The sequence below is a fragment of the Prionailurus viverrinus genome, chromosome F1 (assembly GCF_022837055.1).
Source record: "Prionailurus viverrinus isolate Anna chromosome F1, UM_Priviv_1.0, whole genome shotgun sequence".
In the NCBI taxonomy this organism is placed as follows: domain Eukaryota; kingdom Metazoa; phylum Chordata; class Mammalia; order Carnivora; family Felidae; genus Prionailurus; species Prionailurus viverrinus.
Window position 1 is genome coordinate 28,895,360 of NC_062577.1, and position 24,605 is coordinate 28,919,964.

Below are 24,605 nucleotides of genomic sequence, written 5' to 3' on the forward strand. Positions count from 1 at the left end.
CGAGCCCCCCATCGGGCTTTGTGCAGACAGCTCAGAGCCTGGAGCCTGCTTCGGGTTCTGTCTCCTCTCTCTCTGTCTCCCCCCGCCCCCTCCCCTACTTGTGCTCTGTCTCTGCCTCTGTCTCTCAAAATTAAATAAACATTTTTAAAAATTTAAAAAAAAAGTTGGGAAGTGGGAGAATACATACTAGTTATACCGCGGTGACCACAGCCACATCCAGTTTGTAGGATCTGCCGTAGGCAGTGGGCGTTTGCTGTGTCATGCGTGGTCCCTTTGGCAGCAGTGTAAGTTGTGACGTTGAGGAATCAGTGCCAGTGGTGGCAATATCTTCACTGAACTCATTCTGTGCATGGTTTGGGCAGTGATCTTGGTTGGTCTCTAGCCTTGCCTGTTTCCTATTTTCTAAGCTTAGTTTTCTAGCCTTTCCAGTAATTCTGTGAGGTATTTCTTTTTAAAAAAGTTTTCTTTTTAATGTTTGTTTATTTTTGAGAGAGTCAGAGATAGAGCGTGACTGGGGGAGGGGTAGAGAGCGAGGGAGACACAGAATTAGAAGCAGGTTCCAAGCTATGAGCTGTCAGCACAGAGCCCGACATTGGGCTCAAACTCACAGACTGTGAGATCATGACCTTGAGCCTCAGTCAGACGCCCAACCGACTGAGCCACCCAAGCGCCCCATTCTGTGAGGTATTTCTACAGTTATCCATTGCTACAAAATAAATCACCTCAAAACTTAGTGGCTTAAAACCATCGTGTTTGCTCTGATTCTGTATATCAGCAATTTTGATTGGCTTTTACTCAGAAAACTGCAGTCCTCTGGAACCTGGACCAGACTGGATGGTCTAAAGTAGTCTCATTCACCAGCTGGAGCGTGAAAGGCTTTCAGCAGAGGCACCATGGTTCTGCATGGGACTCTCAGCAGGCCAGCTTAGCTTTGTTAACATCGTGTCCTCAGGGTCCTCACAGCAGCCAAAAGAAGGCAGGCCACCAACACAGAAGCACTTCTTCGCGTTTTGCTTGCACATGTTTCTTCATGTCTCAGTAGCCAGGGCAAGTCACACAGCCAAGTCTAAATAAGTGGAGAAATAAACACCTCTTGAGGCAAGGAATTAGAAAATTGCATTGCAAAGGGGCTTGCCTGCAAGGGATGTATTATTACAGCCTTTTTTATCAACAATCACATGCCCATTATGCTTTCCCTAAGTTCTTTTTCTACATGAATCAGCTAGTCTCAGTTTCTCAGCTGATACTTACTATCCTTGACCGACATCCTACCTGAAGAAAGCTTTGGTAAGCAGAGTATTAATTGTGTCTTATAACTTATAAGTGCCTTCCCATGCAAGGTCTCATTGCTTCTGTACAAGTAGCCTTTCAAGTAAGGCACATGCAGAGGAGTTTATAAGTATTAAAATCGAGGCTTACAGATTTGCAGTGATATGTCCAAAGGCACACATTATAAAGTGCCTTAGCCTGGGCCTGAACCCAAAAGTTCTGACTTAGGGTGCAGTTTTATACTAAATGACCTAGATGTAAAATGACTTTCTTTTTCTTTATTTTTTGAAAGTCGTGTATAAGCTTTGTCAGGTTATAGTATTCAAGCACTTCTTGAGCTTTGTCCTTCTATTGAATGTTGAATTTTATTAAATTGCAGTTTCTATATGGAATTAAGCAAAAGGTTTAAATAACCACATTAGGTAATTCTTATAGGAAATTAAAAGTCAAGGATTTTACAAAATTGGACTATTCCAGTAAGCAGTGGTAAATGTTTAAGTATGTTTTCATTGCTTAGATTTTTTCAATGTAAGCAAGATAGTTTGTAAAAAAAAAATTACATTTTGCATCTAAATCACTAACGAATGGCTCGTAAGCATGTAAGATGTTCAGTGTCGCACATACCTAAGAAGAATGCCAAACAAAGCCACACTGAAATACTTTACCAGTCCATCAGATTGGCATAGATTCAGAAGTTTGATAGCAGGGGTGTGGGTGAACCACGACTCTCATTCATTGCTCATGGGTTGTGAATTATTAGTCTGCATAGGTGATTTGGAAATACTCCTCAAAATTATAAATGAGCCAGAAATTTCACTTCTGGGAATTTATCCTACTAATATAGTCACATATTTGACAGATGACAGATGTACAAGGGTATTCATAGCATCATTATATGTAATAGCAAAATACTATCCATCAGCAGGGGTGTAAGAGCATAAAAAAATCCATCAGTAAGGACCACATTAAAGAAATAATGTTACACAACGGCAATAGAAGTCAGTGTAATTTATTAAAAAGAATGTATGGCATGGAATAATCTCCATGATACAATGTTTAAAGAAAAAGCAAGATTCAAAACTGTGTAAAAGGAGAAAGCAATAGCAAAATATGTGCACTTGCAAATTTATAGAGCCTGGAATGATACACAAGGAACTGATAACATTGGGTGCATGAAGAAGACTTCTCATTCACTGACTTTATACCTTTTTCTAATATTTGTTGAACCTTTTGAACCAGTTGGATTTATCTTAGCAAATAATTTCTAAGTAAATAAAAAAATTAAATTTAAAAGTAATATTTTCCCTGAAACAGTTAACATAGAAAAATGCCACAAAATACTATATTTTAAAGGCAGAGTATTGGCCACTATCTACTTAACCGACTGCGCCACCCAGGCGCCCCTATGTGTGAATTTTTAAATTGTGTTGATGTGCGTAAAGGGAAAAAAAATTATTTAAAGGAAACACTCTAGAAAGCTAATGAAATAATGCCACACTCATTTGTGGGATTTGGGATGATTTTTGTTTTTTTCTTTGGATTTTTATGTTTTTTTGCCAAGTGTCCTATGATGACACTTCATAGAAAAAAAGGAAAAATGTAAGTTGCAGAACACATTTGTAAATTTATAAATGAGTCTGTTTTGTCCAAATCACATAGGATAGAAAAAGAATGGAGGAAATACAAGTGCCATAGTTTTGAAAAGCTTTTCAAATATTTTAAAAACACTGAGGCTTTACCTGAGCTAGTATTTTTATGTTAAACTGGGGATCAGTAAGGCGACATATGTCCCACACTGCCTGAGGTAGTCTTGGTTTATGCCTGTTGTAAGTAGTAATGATGTCCCCCTTCAGCCTCAAAAGATATGATCAACCTTGGTAGGAGAGGCAAGGTTGAAGTTGGTAGGAATCATGGAAAATAAGCAAGAATGGAAAAAGGAAGGCAGGAACAAGAGACTGCTAAAAAGTTGAAAAGCTTTAATCTTCTTGAAGCTCACTCACTTATACCTGAGAGCTTCTCTACTGTATGTAAAAATATTTGCAACATAAGCCTTACGTTACAGAATTTCAAGTGTGAATTTTAAAGGTCACTGCAATCTACAGCAGAGAGCGTCAGGTATAAAGCACAGGGGTAGGACATAAGTAACTGATTTTACGTTACAGAATTTCAAGTGTGAATTTTAAAAGTCACTGCAATCTACAGCAGAGAGCATAAGGTGTAAAGCACAGGGGTAGGACATAAGTAACAGATTTTATGATCTCAGGGGCAAGATGCTTAAAATCTTTGGGCTTCACTTTCTTCTGTAAAAAGCATTGAATCATGTGATGTCAGAATCCTTTCCAGTTCTAAAATCATGAATTCTGTGTAAACCTTAACTCTGTGCCAGCCATTGAGGTAAGAAAAGCAAACTTTAAAAGTTTTGTTTCTCTTTTTCTTTCCTCTCTTAAAGGTCAGGTTTACCTGATTAGAAGCCTGTATTGACATCCTAATTTTAATGAGAACCAATTGGTTCCCCAGAACCAATCTTTAGTTGTTTTGGCTTTTGCTGTCCTCCTTAGTCAGTTTTTATTAATATTTTTGTGGGAAAGTCCTATATTATTTTAGATCCTAATCATTACAGACTATCACATATACCTGTTCTAAGTACCTTGACAGGAGAAGCAGGAATGATTGTTTTTATTGATGATGGAGTAGAAGTAGATGGAGTAGAAATTTTCCTTTGAAAATGAGAAAAATGAACCTAGACATTGAATTGCTTTTGGACTATATGAGTGAATTAAATCGGTGCTACTTTTCTCTTCTTGTTTAGGAAACGTGGGTTCTTCCCCCAGATCTTCTGACTTGGTCCGATTAGCCCAAGAATGCTGTTACCATAACAACAGGGGCATTGCAGCTCATGGAGTGCGAGTCCTAACTAATATAACTGTCTCCTGTCAAGAAAAAGGTCAGTTTGATCAGGACTGATACTATATATAAACTTTCAAATTCAGGTTTTGGTGGAATTGTGTATGTGTCTTTGGTTTTTTGTTTTTTGTTTTTTGTTTTTTTTTTTTAATTTTTTTTTTTTTCAACGTTTATTTATTTTTGGGACAGAGAGAGACAGAGCATGAACGGGGGAGGGGCAGAGAGAGAGGGAGACACAGAAACGGAAACAGGCTCCAGGCTCTGAGCCATCAGCCCAGAGCCCGACGCGGGGCTCGAACTCACGGACCGCGAGATCGTAACCTGGCTGAAGTCGGACGCTTAACCGACTGCGCCACCCAGGCGCCCCTGTCTTTGGTTTTTTAATCCCTTATTATTTTTAGCACTTGTGCTTTTACCTACTGGTTGCCTCCTGAAGTGTTCTTAGAGCAGGTTTTCTCAAGACTACTTAATCCCATGAAAAATAAAAATATGAAAATGAGGACCTTGGGATTGAGATTGTGGAACTGAAAGGTTTCATGGAGCATTGCCCATTTCCTCTCAGTGCTGAACTTTGCGTGGATGGTGCTGTGGGTAGGAATCGCTTATGACGGCCCTGTGGTATGACAGTTTGTTCACCTGTATAAAAGCCTGAAAAATTTAGGAAAAAATACTTTAAGTTAACAAGGGGCTTAAGTAACAAATAGTTTCACCTAGGGGCAAATGAGTTAACAGAGTAATATGAATTAAATTGGCATAGAACTTGTCTCTGGGTATTTAAAGTTAAACTGATTTGCATAATTTAAGATATGAATAGAAAATGCTTAGGGGTGCCTGGGTGGCTCAATTGGTTAAGTGGTTGGCAGACTCATGATTTGGACCCAGGTCGTAATCCCAAGGTTCTGAGATTGAGCCCCACTTGGGGTTCTGTGGACCATAGAGCCTGGTTAAGGTTCACTCTAGATCTCTCCCCCTGCCCCTCTTCCCTGCTGGAGCTCTTTCTCTCTCTCAGAAAAAAAAAGGAAAAGAAAAGAAAAGAAAAGAAAAGAAAAGAAAAGAAAAGAAAAGGGGAGGGGAGGGGAGGGGAGGGAAGAAGGAAGGAAGGGAAGGAAGGAAGGAAGGAAGGAAGGAAGGAAGAAAGAAAGAGAAAATGCTTACATTTTATTATATTCCTAACATCTTTGATCTAAATAAAGGCTTGAATAAGTTCATGCTGGTGTTCAAAACCAGAAATGCATTTTGGATATTTCTTCTGTTACAGTGTTTATTTTGATCTTTATTAAGGATCATAAATAGAAATCTTAGCCCCACAAAACGTCAGCACTGCTCATTCTTAGTACCTATTTTTTTTCTCTAGCATCCTGACCTTCAGTAGTCCTTAACACTGTTTGTCAAGCCTTATACTAATTCAGATAACATTTCTTTAAATTGTTCTTTAAATGTTGATTCTTATTTGAATAATTAAACCTGTTTTATTTTTTAAATAGTTATGAGTGTTTTCTACCATGTAACGTAGAAAACTGTGTGTTCTCAAAGCTCATACATATTAACCTAAATATGGTTAACTAATATATTCAGAACTTTCTAGAGCTTCTAGAGAAATTTTAGCCCCCTGGCAGTGGAAAGATGCTGTAGTACTCTATTACATGAGACATCTTAAGGAATTTGTTCTTTGTGGTCTGACTTAAAACATTAATAAGATTATGTGGCATCTTCATTACTTCCTAAAAGGGGTGCAGTTTTCATTAGAAAGTTACCTTGTAGGTGAAAATAGACAAGCATAATCTGTCCAGTTAGGAAAGAAGATTAAAGATTTATGTCTAGTTTGGAAGACATGGTTTGCCATTCCTAGTATTTTCCTCAGTGAAGCTGGTGACCCTGTTTCAGTTATGCTTTATTTATACCTTTACGGCTTTAGCTCTTGATTTAATGTGGGTATATATATCTTTTTTTAAATATTAGTTTCAGGTGTATGACACAATGATTTGATATTTGCATATATTGTGAAATGATCACCACAGTTAGTCTGTTTAACGTCAGTCACTGTATACAGTTATAAAATTTTCTTCTTGTGATGAGAACTTTTAAGATCTACCCTTTTAACAACTTCCAAATATGCAATATAGTGTTATTAACTATACTCACCATGCTATACAATACATCCCATGACTTACTCATCTCATAGCTAGAGGTTTGCACCTTTCAACTCTCTTCTCCCATTTTTACCTACCACCTGCCTCTGGCAACCACCAGTCTGTTCTTTGTACTTACGAGCTCGGTTTTTGTTTGCTTTTGCTTTTGCTTTTTGCTTGTTCATTTGTTTGTTTTAGATTCCACATATAAGTGAAATCATATGATCATATGTCTTTTTCTGTCTGACTTATTTCACTTAACATTATGCCTTCAGTATCGATCCATGTTGTCTCAAATGTCAGGTTTTCCTTCTTTTTGTGGCTGAATAATGACCCTTTGTGTATCAATACCACATTTTCTTTATCCATCATCTTATTGGTTGTTTCCATATCTTGGCTGTTATAAATAATGCTGTAATGAACATGAAGGTGCATATGTCTTTTTGAGTTATCATTTTTATTTTCTGTGAGTAAATATCCAGAAATGGAATTGCTGGATCATATACTAGTTCTGTTTTCAGTTTTCTGAAGAACCTCCATGCTGCCTTCCAGAGCAGTTGCATCAATATGCATTCTCACCAGCAGTGCACAAGGGTTCCTTTTTCTCCACATCCTCACCAGCTTGTTCTTTCTTGTCTTTTCGACAGCAGCCATTCTAACAAGTGTGAGGTGATCTCTCATGGTCGTTTTGATTTACATTTCCCTGATGATTGGTGATGTTGAGCCTCTTTTCATGTACTTATTGGCCCTCTGGATGTGTCCTTCAGAAAAATGATTTTTCAGGTCCTCTACCCAGTTTTTAATCGGATAGTTTGTTTTTTGCTGCTGCATATGAGTTCTTTATATATTTTGGATATTAACCCCTTATCACATACATGATTTGCACATATTTTATCCCATTCAGCAGGATGCCTTTTCATTTTGTTAATGGTTTCCTTTGCTGCGCAGAAAGTTTTTAGTTTGATGTAATGTATACATTTTTATAATCATTAGTAAAGTAGTGGAAAGTGGAAGTCTAAAGATAGCCTTTACATTTCATAAGTAATGGCGCATGTACTTTTTCAGGAAGGTTAGCTTTACACATGACAGTGTTTCCTATATATTCCAGTCCTTAATGTTTTTTCTTCTAAGAGTGTGTGTGTGTGTGTGTGTGTGTGTGTGTGTGTGTGTGTGTATTTAATCTTCTCCATTTGACCACTGTAAAACTTAGTGTTTTTCCTCTAGACCTTTTGGCACTGGAACAAGATGCTGTCTTTGGCCTGGAATCCCTTTTGGTACTTTGTAGTCAAGATGATAGTCCAGGTGCTCAAGCCACGTTAAAGGTGAAAATATCATTTATTTTAATATAATGCCTGTTTTTATTGCCTCAGCTAGGGATTGGCAGTCTCTCTATAAAGGGCCAAATAGTAAATATTTTAAGTTTTGCAGGCTATACACTCTTGTCACAACTACTCAGTTCTACAGTTATAGGACAAAGTAGCCATGGATGGTATGCATAGGGGAAGAAAGAAAGTGTGGTGGTGCAGCAGTAAAACTTTATTTACAAAACCAGGCAGGTGTTGGCCAAAGGGCAGTAGTTTGTCAACTCTGGCTTAAACACACAATTTGCTCTTGATCTTCACTTTCAAAATTATTGCTTTGACCATTGTTATTCCAAAGAATAGACAAAGTAAAAATCCAAACTTTGGCCTATTTTGCCTTCAGTTGACAGTGTTTATTTAGTTGAAGTAAATACATATGAAGGTCCTAGGCAACATAAGGCAAAATTAAATAGGCAGAGCCCCTGTACTTACAGAAGTTTATAATCTGAGGTAACACTGATAAGAGATTTTAAAAGAGATATTTAAAATTTATTATGACACTGGAGATTTTTAAGGCTTTTAAGATGTGAAATGAGCTTACTCTTATTGGAGTGAAATATGAAATACAATTTGTGATGGTACAAAATTAAGAAAGGTGGGGCTAATAGAAGTAAAAGGCTATTAGGTAGATATTAGAGATTATAAGAATGATAGCTTGTCTAAGTTATGATTCAGTTCGAAGTAAGTCATAACTTAGTTTAGAATGTTAAGAAAAGGTATGTCACAGTGATGAACAGTAAAGATATTAGTTAAATAAAAATGTGTTTGGCAAATGATTCATCCCCAGAATCCCTTTGGAGCCATAATACATTTACATAAAAGTTTTATAAAAGAGAGAAAGAAAACAAACCAAATCCTTTTCTTACCAGTTGTAGGTGTCAATAAAACACTGGCCTCAGCACCATGGGACATACATAGATGGTCAAGAAAGGTCTCTGTATTAGAGGAGTTCCCCATCTAGAACACACTGACATTTACCTAAGGGACAATAATACCAAACAGAATGCACCAAGTTCCCTGGTAGTACGAATCACAGTGCAATTCTAATGAGAGTTAAGAGTTAAGAGTGATTCAGTTGAACTAAGGATGTTAGGGAAGATTTGAATGAGTAGCTGTCTTGTGAGTTAAACCTTGAAAGATGGGGTAGAATTTCAGTATTGAGGAAAGATCATTTGAATCCAAGGGATGACTGTTATAGAAGTTATGAAAACAGCAGTCTACCTCTCATGTTGGAAGATGGTGAATAGCCCCCTGTGGCTACATGACACAATTAGGAGATCTGGAAGATCTGCTCTGTCAAGCAGGTTACCAGACCTGATGCCAAGGAACTTTGTCTTGATTCTCAAGGTAGTTGAGGGGATATTAAAATTTCTAAAGTAATGGACATGCTGTAACATTTGTTGTAGTTATTATTGTTATTTAAATATGTCTGTTATGTGCCATACTTTGTTGACAACTTGTATATATATTTTTTTCTTTACAAAAAACCAATATAGTGAAATTTGTCCCTCTTTAATGCTCACGAGGAAATTAAGATTCAGAAAGATAAAATAACTTGTTGAAAGATACCTAGCTGATCAAGGGCAGGCTGATCTTCAACTCTGGACCTGTCTGGTTCTGAAGACCTCATTGTGTCTTCCTAACACATACTGAAAGCTACATGGGTGTAGTGCGAAGGTGGGTTAACGGGCCTGTGCTTTCAAGAGATGGAAATTAGGAAGAGATTTATGTCGTGGTAGAGAGAATGGAAAGGAGGTGGATATTGAAGATTTGGCGAAAATGGAAATGACTAAATGTAGCAGTCAGTTGGCTACATAAAAATGAGAGGACTTCTGGTTTCTGGTTTTGGTGGCTGGGATATTAGTCGATGCCATTAACTGGACCGAATGGAAGTTCTAAAGCCAATTGATTTTTGGATTTCAGGTGAGAAGTAAGAAAGAAAGAAAATTAGAAGTCTCTTCCCACTTCAGTGTGCCTCAGTGTCATTTAGGACACCTTTTTTGAACTTTAAACTCCTAGTAACCCAAATACTAAAATAAGTTAATCTATTAAGTTTGGGACAGGTGGGGTTCGGAAATCTGTATTTTCGTTAGCATCCTGGGTGATGCTGGTATAGCGAAGTTTACAAACCATACTTCAGAAGCAGTTTTTGAAAAGTAACGAAAGTGCAGCATGGTGATATCCCATTTGGCATGTATATGGCCTCTTCCTTGTTGTGATTTTCATCTCAAGTCTTTTTTTTAAATAGGCCTACCTTGAAATGAGTGGTTAATATACAGTCCTGACTTACTCTCATTTAAACATGGCTCACTTTCAGATCCTGATAATAAGATTCAGTATGCCGTGTGTTTCTTAGGCAGGAAAATGTTATGCCCACAGAAAACCTTTTCCTTGATATTTCCTAATCACTTGTACAAAATTCTTTTCTTTAAAGCTTCATTTAATACCTTCAGCATGTAACTGGTCCATCTTTTATTCAATGTGCAGATTGCTCTGAATTGTATGGTGAAGCTAGCCAAGGGCAGGCCTCATCTTAGCCAGTCAGTGGTTGAGACCTTGTTGACCCAGCTGCACAGTGCTCAGGATGCCGCGCGGATCCTGATGTGCCATTGCCTGGCGGCCATTGCCATGCAGCTGCCAGTGCTGGGCGACGGAATGCTCGGGGACCTCATGGAGCTCTACAAGGTGATCGGACGGTCAGCCACAGACAAGCAGCAGGAACTTCTGGTAAAGAGCCACCTTTTGAACCTGCTGGGGATGAATAGATCTGGTGTAGCGGGAATTACTTTAGGAAGTCAACGTTACTGTTTGACTCTACTTAGATTAATTATGTAAGACCAAGAGTCTGCTGAAGTCAGAACAGAATTAGAACTGTGAGCTTTTGACTGTTTCCACTTTTGATTTACAAAGCTCTGTTTAGTTCAAATCTAAAACTGCATTCTTCCCAAGCCCTGTCAAGTTGCTTAGTGTAGCCAAACCTCCAGTCTGATATTTTTGTTTTATTACCAAGTGAAAATAATTTTTTTTTCCTTTCTAATGCAAAGCAGTAATGAACTAAACCCTATTTTGTACTTTCAAAAATGTAAGTTAAAGATGTAATGATAACAGTGACCATAAATTAGCTCAAATTCCTCTTTTCCAATTCAGGACCTCTGTAGCTGTTTAGAATCCTGTTTAGGTTTCAGTATAGTCCTGGGGTTAGGAAAGGTGCATGCTTAGAAACAGAAGACAGGGAAGCTATATAATAACGTGTAGTTGGAAGTTCTCCAGGGCTGAGAGTAGGCTTCGCTCTAAATAAGCATAAATGAGATGTAAGCCTTAAGTTGGCCGCTTCATATTGTGGTCATCTGAATTTAGGGCTTGGAGAAAAGTGTAATGAGATTTCTTACTCAAGCTCATTTTATATTTAATCCTCCAGGGAGAATTGTGTAAAAGATTACCCCCATTTCATTCCTACCAGGAAAAGTTACCCTTGATGACCAAGTGGCAGTAGCCATGGGAATGACATCATACAGTTATCCCAGCTTATGTGGACCTTTGTATATATCAGCTTCAGAATACTAAGACACAGTTAGCCAAGTTTATTTTTTATTGAAGCAGCATTTTCAACTAATGTTCTTTGTCCCTTTTTTGTTAGTACTACTGTGAGACAGTTTTAAATTATGAAACATAATATTAAAGCATAAGGAATAATATGAAAACATTTGCATCCGTCACCTAGCTTAAGAAAAAAAATCTCACCAGTACAGTTGAATTGTACTTCCCTATGTACCTCCCTAATAGTATCTTCTTCCTTCTCCCAGAGCTAACCACTGTCCTGCATTTGGTGTTAATCGTTCCCATGCATGTTATACATTTACTACCTTGGTATATATCCTAAGTAATAAACAATATTCTTTTCATATTTTTAACTTTATATAAAGGTTATCTTGCTACATGAAATCTTTTGCATGTTGTCTCTTTGCCTGTTTGGTGGGAGCCATCTAATAGATAAGGGTATCTCTGGTTTACCCCTTTCACTACTATATGGTATTTCACTGTGTGATATCATAGTCTCCTTATCCGTATTTATGGGCATTGTTTCTGATTATTTGCTATTACAAACAATACTCTGAGCAATGGGATAAATTGCTTAATGACTTCGAAGTGGAAAATTAATAAATGTCAAAGGAAAACAAATTTTGTTCTTTTTTGATGGGTTCTAATTTTTCTCCCTTTTGGTTAAAGTTATCTATGACATTGGATAGAATTACATGTTTTCTTCCTTATTTTTCTTCCTTCTTTCTCAACGTTAGGTGAGTTTGGCCACTGTGATATTTGTAGCAAGTCAGAAAGCACTATCCGCTGAAGTAAAGGCAGTAATTAAGCAGCAGCTCGAAAGTGTCTCCAATGGATGGACTGTTTACCGAATTGCCAGACAGGCATCCAGAATGGTACGTGTTATCCTTCTGTGTGAACTGGGTTGGTGAAAGTGACAGGTTACAAACCTTTGATTGTGTGATTGTCACCCCTAGTCAAGATGGAAAGTAAATATGGAAGTATGTTTTAGTTACAGGATTGAAAGATGATAATGGAAAGGACCTAGTTTATAACTTTTCTCGTGTGTTGTTATGGGGAAAGTTCCACGGGAATTCCAAAAATATGAACTCTTTTTGGCTGAAGAGTTTCAGCCACTTCATTTTGCCCTGTATTCTCATAACCACAGCTGCCTCCCACCCACCACTTCCATCCTCCATCATCAGTACACCAGATCTTTCTTCCTTCTCTTTCTCCAACCTTGTCATTCTTATTTGGAGATAGGGGCACGTTTTAGTAGGCTGTTCCCTTCTCAGCCATATGAAAAGCCTAACAATTTTTATTTTGTTTGAGAGAAATATAGAGCTTGGACAGTATAGAAATCCTTTGGGGATAAGACCAGAGAGCAAGTTTGAGAAGTGTTATTCTAGATATTGTAACACATGTTCTCATTTTACGGTGTTTCTCAAATGTGGGGAGGAGCTCTATCGAGAGAACAATTCTTTGTTGTAGTCAATACCCCCAAGCATCCAGGCACTGCAGGATACCGAGCTCACGTTCCCCCCAACAGCTCCCCTCCCTCGGTCATTTCGAGAGGCATTCGCGGTGCTGCTAATAATCACTTCAGGGAACTTACTGGAGTTCACATCCCACCTCCCCACTGCACTAACTAGCTCATACAGAATGACATACGGTAGATGTTCATACTTTCTATAGTTTGAACTAAAATTCTAGATGTGAGTTATAGTTCATTCCATTTATTTTCTCTTTGGAACTGTTTTAGAAAAGAACTTCAGGCATTCTGTTATATAAAAGCAGCTCAGCATATTTTCTCTGAAGAAATACTTAGACTGAGTCTCAAAGAATTATGTAATGTGAAGAATGATTGTTAAAACTTATCCAAGGTTTGAGTTTGTCTTTTAGCTGCCTCACTACCTAATTCAAATGTAAGAATCTCATCATGTGCACACCCCCCCCCCCCTTTTTTAGGGTAACCATGACATGGCCAGAGAGCTTTATCAGAGTTTGCTGACTCAGGTTGCCTCAGAACATTTCTACTTCTGGCTGAATAGTCTGAAGGAGTTCTCACATGCAGAACAGTGCCTCACCGGGTTGCAAGAGGAGAACTATAGTTCAGCACTTTCTTGCATTGCTGAGTCTTTAAAATTCTACCACAAAGGGATTGCTTCCTTAACAGTAAGTACTCTTAATTCTCCTTTGGTGGTGATAACTTGATTCGTGTGAGAATGGTCTCCCTTTTCTTTTTGGGTTATTCTGTTCTAACTACCTTGAAAAATCTGCTGATAAATAGATTTAGCAATATTAAAACAATAAATAGGACATGGTAGTAAATCCTTAACCCCTCCCCCACTTTTTAATATTCATAAGTTGATGGAAGTTTATCATTTTGTTTTTGTCAAGTACTAGGTACCACAGAGAAGAAGGATTACTGAATCCATGCAGAAAGGACACATGGAGATAGGTATTTCCTCTCTAGACTCCTAGTAATAAGACGTACTGGCTCAGTACCAACCATCACATGTAACTCCCTGCCCCCTATTTCATGCCTGGAAGCTGCTCACTAAGAAACTAGAGTTTCTTACTTTGTAGACAAAGAAGGAATTATCAAGGATGCTAGCGTCCCATTTTTTACCCCTTTGTGATATCCTCCTATTCAAATTAATAGTCAGCCAGCTACTGTTTTTTGTTTTCTCTGCCAGGAGAGTAAAGGGGTTGCAGGAAGGGCAGACCATTAACATTTCTTATGTTTCCTTGAAATGAGTCGTATTCCAAAGTAGGAACCTATATCCAAGAGGAGCGTGTTCTGTATTAATGCAAAGATTTTTTTCCCCTCAAGAGTCAAGAGTTTATATAATCAAAATTAGACAATTTGTAAGTATTGTCACCCAACTTTTAAGATTGTATATATTTACATGGAACCATAAAACTTTTGGTACCTGTTTACATATGTTTATCACATAATCTAAACTATTCTTTTTTTTTTTTTTAATTTTTTTTTCAACGTTTTTTATTTATTTTTGGGACAGAGAGAGACAGAGCATGAACGGGGGAGGGGCAGAGAGAGAGGGAGACACAGAATCGGAAGCAGGCTCCAGGCTCCGAGCCATCAGCCCAGAGCCTGACGCGGGGCTCGAACTCACGGACCGCGAGATCGTGACCTGGCTGAAGTCGGACGCTTAACCGACTGCGCCACCCAGGCGCCCCTAATCTAAACTATTCTTAATGGTGGGCCATCCCAAAAGAGATGCTCCGAAGTAGAATAAAGAGTAAACAGATGTCACAAAAGAGACAGAATATTCAGACTCCTGTGGTACATATCTTTTGAAGTATAATTTCTTTTTTAGCTAGGATTAATCAGCAGCTGTTTTAAAAACGGGAATACACAAATGGCTTCTCTCTAGCTCATGGTGCTCCCAGTAGCAGGGACTACTGTGATTCTTTCCTCTTGATTATTCCAGGAAAAGAGTGTTGTTACCTATATCAGGCTAATAAATGCCTCAGAAAATCAAAAGGTATGGTTATTGGTTGCGATCAGTAAAATTATTTCATTTTCTAGTTCACGTGCAGCTTGTTTATTCAGCACAGAAAATGGTTCCATCCGTGAAAGAAGCTCAGAGAACAGTGAAGCAGACAGAATTAATATTATGAAAATCCTGTTGAATATTTAATAGTCTTCTAATGATTTGTGTGGTATGTGTATTTAATGAGGCTTGGCAGTAATTAAGGATTGAATTCTGACATAGAAAGAAAGTACTCAGTTGACAGACAGAAAGCCCCTGTCTTCATCTCCGCTCTGCCGTTAACATATTATGACCTAAGGCAGGTTATTGGGCCTCACATCATCTCCTTTTGAAATGGAGTTCTTTTATTCAACAGACCATAAGCACTTACTATGTGCCAGACGCTGCTTTGAGGTTAAAAAAAAAAAAAAAATCAGGAAATGATTCTCTTCTTGATAACAGGTTAGAGAAGAAGGCAGTATGATCCTTACAGTCATTTGGAACTTTCCACATTTCTGATTGTACTATACCATCAGGGTTTTTGTAAAGATTTTATTTTTATCATTCATTGGGCAAGTGTGGATTTGATACTAGCTTTGCATCTTTGTAACTGAGAAGATATGAGCACAGACGCCCTTCTGCTCCTGCCACGTGAATGAGCTGATGTGAGATTGTACAGCTCTGTGAATTACCTCCTTCAGCCAAACTAAACAAGAGAAGCTCAGCATTCTGTGCTTACGGGGACCCTACAGCGACGCTGGGTAGCTAATTTCCCAACACAGTGATTAATGATACAGTTATCTTGCTACTTAAGAATAAAAATTGTAAAAAGTATTATAGTTTTCTGTGCTGTTTAACAAATCACCACAAATTTAGTGACTTAAGACAACACTCATTTATTATTTCACTGTGTCCATGAGCCAGAAGTCCAGACATGGCTTAGCTGGGTCCTCGGCTCATATTGACCTGGTTGCAGTCATGGTGTCTGCCAGGGCCAGTCTTGTCTGAGGCTCGAGGAAGCGCAGGGTCCTCTTCAGAACTCATGTTTGCAGAATTCATTTCCTCACAGCTGTAGAATCTGTGGAAGCTTCAAGTCCAGCAGGAAGATCTCTCACCTTCAAGACTGTCTTTTAATGGGCTCACCTGATTAGGGAAGATCCATCCAGAATATACGAATCTCTCTTTTGATTGATACAGAGTCACTTCATTAAGGATCTAAAATTACATCCCCCCAATTCATCACCTTTGTCATATTGCACTAGTTAGAAACAAGTAACAGGTTTCATTCACACTCAGAGATTACTGAAGATGTGGATACCAAGGGATATGAACCAGAGGAACCATCTTAGCATTCTGCCTACGATGGTGGATTGTTAACTTTATCTATTTTAAAAGAGTGACTATGTATAACATCTCCATATGCATTGTAGAGGGTATATAAAAATGTAACAAATATCCAAGTATACCTGTCATCTTCAGGAAATGGGACATTACCATAGCTTCTAAAATTCATGCATATTCCTCCATGTTTGCAGACCATTTCCTACCCTACAAAGGTAACCACCATCCTGCATCTTGTGTGTACCGTTCCCTCGCCCTTCTTTATAATTTTAATGCGCTTTTTTGTAATTCTAGACAAGGTACCATTTTATGTTGTTTTTGAATTTTATATAAAAAGGAATCCTACATATTTGTATTCAACTTGCTTTATCTAAATTATGTTTTTTTTTTTTTTAAGTTTATTGATTTTGAGAGAGAGAGAGTGTGCGAGGGACAGCGTGCATGAGGGGAGGGGCAGAGTGAGAGGTTGAGAGAAGCCCAAGCAGGCTTCGCGCTGTCAGCACAGAGCCTGGCTTGGGCCTTGATCCCATGTACCATGAGATCGTGACCTGAGCTGAAATCAAGAGCTGGACGCTCAACCGACTGAGCCACCCAGGCTCCCCCATCTAAATGATGTTCTTAAGATTTATTCATCTTGTTGTGTGAAGCTCTAGGTCAGTTTTACTGCTGTATATTCTTATATCATATGAATATTTGCCCCTCCTAGTGTTGATAGAAATTTTCATTTTTCCAGTTTTTTGCTAGTATAACAGTACTGCTGTGAACATGCTTGTACATGTCTTTCGATACACCTATGTAAAGCTTTCTCTAGGACAGTCATTCTCAGTTGGGGATGATTTCATCCTTCCAGAGGACATTTGGCAATGTCTAGAGACATTTTTGGTCATCGTGATTTGTCATGGTATTACTGGCATTTATAGCGAGCACAGGCCAGAGATGCTGCTAAACATCCAACAATCCACAGGACAAGTCCCCTCAACAAAGAATTACTTGGTTCAAAATGTGGCTGGTACACTGAGGTTGAAAACCCTCTTCTGGGGCAGTAGACCTCAATCGAAGCAGTGTATCTGTCCCCTGCTCCAAAGTGTGTGGGGATGTTTCTCTTTGTCATAGGGTAAGGGGGACTGCTACTGGCTTTAATCCTGAAATGCCCAGGACACTCCTGCCTCTGCTAAGAAATACTGCTCTGATATATTTCCTAGGAGGATAATGGCAAGGTTATGTGTACCTTCAACTGACTAACTAATACCAGGAGCCTCTCTACAGTGGTTTACAAACTTCTAGTCCTCCCAGCAGGGTATAAGAGTTCTGTTGCTCTGCATTGTTCTCCTGACTTGGTATATTCTAGAAGTTCTGATTGACATTTCTCAAGTCATTAATTCAATTAAACATTTTACTTACTTATTTTCTTATTTATTAGGTATAAATGACATGTAACATACTGGTTTCAGGTATATAACACAATGATTCAATATTTGTATATATTGTAAGATGATCACTACAATAAGTGTAGTTAGTTAATATCCATCATCAGCATACATAGTTATAAAAATTTTTCTCTTGCTGACAAATTAAGATCTACTCTCTTAGCACCTTTCAAACATGCAATACAGTATTATTAACTATACTCACCATACTATACACAATATCCCCATGATTTATTTATTTTATACCTGGGAGTTTATACTTTTGACCCCCTTCACCCATTTCACCCACCTACCTACCACCCCCCCCCCCAACTCCCCACCTCTGGCAACCACAAATCTATTCCCTGTATTTATGAGCTTGGGGTTTTTTTGTTTGTTTTTTGTTTTGTATTCCACATATAAATGAGATCATACAACATTGGTCTTTGTCTGACTTATTTCACTTAGCATAATGCCCTCATGGTCCATCGGTGTTATTGCAGATGGCAAAATTTCACTTTTTTATGACTTAATAATATTCCATTATATATATGCACCACATTTCCTGTATCCATTCATCTGTTGATGGACGTTTGGGTTGTTGCCATATCTATTGTAAATAATGCTGTAATGAACATGGGGGCGCATATATGAGATAATGTTTTTGTTTTCTTCAGATGAATACCCAGATGTGGAATTGCTGGATTATATGGTAGTTCTGTTTTTAGTTTTTTGAGAAACCTTCCTTACTGTTTTCCATACTGGCTAACACCAGTTTACATTCCCACTAACAGTATATCAGAGTTTCCTTCTCTCCACATCCTTGATAATATTTATTTCTTATCTTTTTGATGATGGTTATTCTAACAGATATGAAGTGATATCTTGTGGTTTTGATTTGCATTTCCCTGATGATTAGTGATGATAAGCATCTTTTCATGTACCTCTTGGCCATCTTTATGTCTTCTTTGGAAAAATGTCTAGTCAGATCTACTAATTTTGTAATCAGATTGTTGTTTGTTTTGTTTTGTTTTGTTATTGGGTTAATAATGAGTTCTTTATATATTTTGGATATTAGCCCCTTGTCAGATATAGGATTTGCAAATCTTTTCTCCCATTCAGTAGTTACCTTTTTATTTTCTTGAAACAATTGAACATTTGTTTCATATTTGGCCACTTGTATTTTGTGTGTGTGTGTGTATGTGGGCACGCACTCGTGCGCGCGCGCGCGCGCGCGTGTGTGTGTGTGTGTGTGTGAGAGAGAGAGAGAGACAGAGACAGAGAGAAAAGATGTTTCACAGAAGTGAAAGTTGAAGTTTTTTGTTCATTTTCCTAGCAGGCTGGTTATCTTATTGATTTGTCAGAGTTCCTTATATGTTCTGGATACTAGTTTTTTTATAGGTGATACGAGTTGCAAATATCTTATTTTGTAGCTTTTATTCCCCACTTTCTATCTTTTGATGAACAGTAGTTCTTAGTAGTCTAAGACTTAATGGTCTAAGTTATTGGTCTTTCTTCCTTTATGGTTTTTGTTTTAAAATTTTTTTCCCCAGTTCATGCTTCCTTTACCTTTGTAGCTTATTTTGCTCAGCTTTATGTTTATTCATTCATTTTATTGTTTTTACATATTGTGGTAATTCATTCATTTTCATTGCTCTGTGATATTCTTTTGGTGACTGTTAAAGCAATTTGTTTATCTTTGATATCACTGGGGAACATTTGGATTATTTCCAGTTTGGGACTATTAAGAGTAATTTGATATGAATATTCTAATGTACATCTTTTGGTAGACGTGTGCATTTCTTCTGAATGGTAGTGCTGTGTCATAAGATATACTGAGATTCAGCTTTAATAAATACCACCAAAAGTTTCCCATGGTGGTTTCCAGCTCAGACTCTTACCAATATAAATGCTTTTTGGGGTTCATAGTGTTTCTTGAATTTATGGCTTGATGACTTTGATTATTTTCAAACATTTGGCCATTGTCTCTTCAGCTATAGCTTCTGTCCCTTTCTCTTTCATTTAGGACTCCAGATACCTACAATAACTCTTTTCACCATGTTTCATTTTTCTCTTACATTCTCTTCTGCATTTTCCATCTTTTTATCTCTCTGTTCTTAGCTCTATGTATGTTCTTCTGACCTGTCTTCCAATTCAGTGATTCTTAACATTGTGTCTAATCTGCTGTCAGACCTATTCATTAGGTTTGTTGTGTTTTTTTTTTTTTTTTTTTTTCAGTTCCAGAATTTCCATTTGGCTATTTTATATTTTCCAGTTCTCTGCCAGGACTCTGTCTTGCCATTTACTTTCTTTTAACTAATTCATGTCTGATGTTCTGTTTTCTGGATCCATTGTGGCTTGTGTCTTAGACTGATTTTTCTGCCTCTTGGTTTGGAGAATTTTGTCTTTTTTGTATGCTAGGTAATTTTTTATTTGGTTTTGGACACTGTGGATGAAAAAGTATCCTATTACATCATCCAGAGCCTTACATCTCTTTCTTTGCCCTTGGCAGGCAGTTAGGGTAAGATCACCTTAATCCAACCAAGGACTGAACTGATTCAAAGCTAGGCTTCAGTCCTGGAGAGAGCCAGTACATTTTTGGGTTCTCCTGACTCCTGGGGCGTAGCCCTTTGAGGTTATAGCCAAAAGCCTGAAATGTTCTTCCCAGCACCCCCTTGGTCCTAGGAGATTGCCAGCAATTCTGCTCAGCTTCTCAGACTCTCAGGAGCAGCTTGCAAGTTAGCAAATATCTCAAGGGAGAAAATGTTACCAAATGTTAGTCTCACCTCCTTGCATTTTCCATCTCTCCATGATTTTTTACTTCAAAATCCTTTTTTGCCTTAAGCTCTTCAGTGCTTTCAAATAGATGTTCTTAGTATTGTATTCAGTCTTCACTGCTGTTGTTAGCAGGAGGCCTGGTCTAAAACAGTCTAGGCCATGATTGCTTTATGCTTGGCTTATTCTTTCAAAATCTGAGCTTATAGTAAGCAAAATAAGCCAGACACAAAAAGACACATGATACGTGATTCCACTTGTACGAGATATGTAAAGAAGTCGGATTTATAAGAACAAAAGTACAATGGTGGTTGCCAGGTCGAAAGTTTGCATTATGGCTTACACATACACACACACACCCTGTTTTTTAACTGGGCTCATCAGATAGCTTTCTTTTAAGCCATGTTGGTTTCTTTAGGTAGCTCCATTTAGAGAATTGGGTGGGGGGGCACCTGGGTGGCTCAGTCAGTTAAGCGTCTAACTTTGGCTCAGGTCATGATCTCACGGTTCATGGGTTCAAGCCCTGCGTAGGGCTCTGTGCTGGAGCCTGGAACCTGCTTTGAATTCTGTGTCTCCCTCTCTGCCTCTCCCCGACTCATGCTCTGTCTCTCTCTGTCTCTCAAAGGAAATAAACTTTAAAAATAAAAAAAGAAAATTGGGTAAGTACTACAAGTCAACAGTTAAGTAGTGTTATTTGCATACCTCACAAAGATTTAACTGTAAATGTTTAGGGGAAAAGAAAGAAGGAAGGGAAAAAAAAGCAAGGAAGGAGAAAAATAGTTATTTAACGGGGAAGTAAAATAGCAATCCAAATACAAAAGTACCTTCATTGTTCCTTCATTGGCATGTGTTGAATTCACTGAATATCATTCCTCCTTGAGGAAGTTGCAAGGGTAATATTAGTTACATATAATTTTTGCTTTACCTGTTAACCTTAGATTCCCAACTTCTGTTTAAGCTTTAGTTTCAATACAAAGAAAAGTAAATAATGTCCTTTATATTCCTTATTAGCATTATGCATACTGCTATAAATCTAAGTTTTATTTCTTACACATTTTCTGTCTTTCATGGGTGATCTTACCGTAAAGCCTCTGACCTCTATGACAAATCTATCTTTTCTGTGTTCTTTTGAACATGTGTTATATCAAGCATTGCTTTCCTTCAGTTTAACACAATCCAAGATGCACAGTCACTTTCAAGGTGACCATCTTACATCATCAATAAAATATTCAAAAATAAATCCAGAATTGGCGGTAAATCTCCCTCATTGTAACTACATCTTGCTTCTCTTTCAGTTTTGTAATGCATGTTGGGACAAGATTGCCAGTGTTTTTTGTCTGGTCAGATGGTCTGTATTTATATAAAAGTATCATATACACCTACTTGTATTCCTGACCATTGTAAAGTTACTGACAAGCAGTAAGTTAAAAATAGCAGGTAGTAGTTTAAGGAGCAGAGGAGGTCTTATAAGAGCAAATTAAATCTCTAAGGAATTAAAAACAATTGAACTGATCTGTTTAATCTCCTAATCTATGCTGTGTCATGATTAGAACAGACATCCCAAAAGCATGAAAACCACAGAATTCACTATATTGAGTACAATTATTACCTCTAACTACTATAGCTCTATTTATATGTAGCTTTTAAATATCATCAAGGACCTTGGAATTTAAGAAGGATATTAGAGCAGGTGTGTGTTCTAGGGAGTGGCTAAGTCCTAGAGTAAAATATGAATACTACCAAATAACAAAACTTACTATTTGACATTAAAAGTAGAGAGAAGTATACTAAGGTCAATATGTGATACTTGGCTAGATGGTAATATTGTACCTGACTTCCCTAAGTCAAATGCGTTGCTCTCCTGCTGAAAGGATAGTGTTAAGTGAGGTAGTATCTAAGGAGCAAACAGCATCAGCATGTTTTAAGCTAGTCATATCAGAGGAAAATTATTTTTACTATGCCTCCATTTATTGTTAATTTAGCATATTTTTGGTATGCCTTGTGTTGAAAGCACCACGTTCGGTTCTCTGCTAGAGTAGTTGCTGAGTAGTTAAAAGTTGTCCTGGTTCGTTGCCAATGAGTCTCTGGCTTGACTTAACATTTTTTGCCCCCTCTATGTAGCAAATGTTGCTTTTACTATCCAGGACCCTGGATAAGTACCCTGATACTTCTCCATCTTCGTTGAAACTTATTTGTGTGTTTTGAACTGTTCTTCCTTCCATTAGCCTCTCTGTGCATTCTAAACATGTCTACTCAGAAATTCTTTTTAGTATTAATCTGGGCTCACAGTGGGAAGATGCAGCTATGAGACAACATGTTTTTTTAACAGTGACTGTCTAGCACCATGTTTCTTCTGCCCTTATCTTTCTTTCCTCCTTCACCTCCCAAGTTTTAAAAATCCTATTAATGATTCCAGTGATGAGAATTTCAGGTTAGAAAGGTAGGAAGGTGGTGGGGTGCCTGGGGTGGCTCAGTTGGTTAAGCCTCTGACTTTGGCTCAGGTCATGATCTCACGGTTCGTGGGTTCGAGCCCCACGTCGGGCTCTGTGCTGACAACATGGAACCTGCTTGGAATTCTGTGTCTCCTTCTCTCTTTACCCCTCCCCTGCTTCCGCTCCATTTGTCAAAAATAAATAAACGTTTAAAAAAATTTTTTTTAACATTTGTTTATTTTTGAGTCAGAGAGAGACAGAGCATGAATGGGGGAGGGTCAGAGAGAGAGGGAGACACAGAATCTGAAACAGGCTCCAGGCTCTGAGCTGTCAGCACAGAGCCCGACGTGGGGCTCGAACCCACGGACCGCGATATCATGACCTGAGCCGAAGTCGGGCGCCCAACCGACTGAGCCACCCAGGCGCCCAAAAAAAAAATTTTTTTTTTGAAGAAAGTAAGGTGGTGATAAGGGGGTTTTGGAAGAATGATAATGTCCTTGAAGTGTCCCTCAAATGATAACCTACTGGTGATGATCGAACCAACCCACATGCTGTAGAGACTGTGAATGTAGGAAGTAAAGAACCTGAATGCTGATGAAACATACAGTTTTTCAGAGCTGATGCTAAGTATGCTAAGTTTTTCTTTCTAATATTACATCATTCCTCTTATAATGTAGGTGTTTGTTTATCCATCAGTGTTAGAGCTACTGCTCTTATGCACAAACGGTGCCGAATACTTTTTGTCTGGCCCCATCTTGCTCTTATGTTTATTTTGTCTTATATATATCTTTTTCCCCCCAGGCTGCCAGTACACCACTGAATCCTTTAAGTTTTCAGTGTGAATTTGTAAAACTCAGGATTGACCTTCTACAAGCCTTCTCTCAACTTATCTGTACTTGCAATAGCCTAAAGACAAGCCCTCCACCTGCAATTGCCACAACCATTGCCATGACCTTAGGGAATGACCTTCAGAGGTGTGGTCGCATCTCCAATCAGGTGTGTCTTAACTTTATTTTCAGTGCAGTGTTTATTTATACTTTAGAGGTTTTTGAGGTTAGTTGTGAGATGAAAAATTCTGAAATCAGCGGTTTGACTAAAAGACATTAACTATCAAATGCTTATTAACTCATCTGTCTTGCCAAAAATAGGCTGACATTTTTTTAGTGGCAAAATGATTGAAGATGTCTCACTAGGTGCTGCATGTTTATAACTGTATTAATTGTTTTAGTGGAACTGGAAGCTAAAAAAGCAATGTTTTTTGTTTCTGTGTATTATATGTATTATTATACTTCCTTGAACGTTTACCATCTTTGTTAATTTTATTTAACAACGTTTGTAAGAATGAATGGAATGGAAATGAAGAGTTGAACTACTTTTGGATTTGTTTGTTTGAGGAGGGTTGTTTTTTTCTTTTGTGGTCTGTTATTATACAATAATAATAGCATGTTTGTTTCTGGTAATGGATACTTTTCCTTCTTTTCAGATGAAACAGTCCATGGAAGAATTCCGAAGCCTTGCTTCCCGATATGGGGATCTTTACCAGGCATCTTTTGATGCTGATTCAGCAACTTTGAGGAATGTGGAACTATATCCTAAGCCGCCTCGTTATTTCTTGTTCTCTGGAAGTATTCTTTTAAATGTAGAGTTAATGCTTCAGATGTGCTTGACTAAAAAATATATAGTAGATAAGCCTACAAATTTATTATAATTAATAACTTCTCTTTTGAAATCTAGTATGAGCAGTACAGTTGTACTTTTTAACTTCAGCCAGGCTTTAAAAATTAATAGTGACTCAGTGGTGGCCTTTCTCCACCGCTAAGAAGAGCATCCAAAACCCGGGTCCCCCAGTGTCGCATACTTGGTGCTCACTTGAGCTGCAGCGGAAAACGTAACACATTTTCCCACCAGAAAACCATTTTCTCTTTTGCATCACTTCTGTTTTCTTCATGGT

The 24,605-nt window shown here is 38.0% G+C and overlaps 1 protein-coding gene across 1 annotated transcript in view; it reads left to right on the forward strand.

Moving 5' to 3' along the window:
* INTS7 (integrator complex subunit 7) overlaps positions 1-24,605 on the forward strand; it is a 92,845-nt gene that overhangs the window by 50,192 nt on the left and 18,048 nt on the right. The window contains exons 9-15 of the mRNA XM_047839955.1: positions 4,079-4,213; positions 7,527-7,624; positions 10,151-10,390; positions 11,959-12,096; positions 13,169-13,375; positions 23,456-23,650; positions 24,138-24,241. Coding sequence (XP_047695911.1) covers positions 4,079-4,213; positions 7,527-7,624; positions 10,151-10,390; positions 11,959-12,096; positions 13,169-13,375; positions 23,456-23,650; positions 24,138-24,241 — 1,117 coding nt within the window. The remainder of the gene's footprint in view (positions 1-4,078; positions 4,214-7,526; positions 7,625-10,150; positions 10,391-11,958; positions 12,097-13,168; positions 13,376-23,455; positions 23,651-24,137; positions 24,242-24,605) is intronic.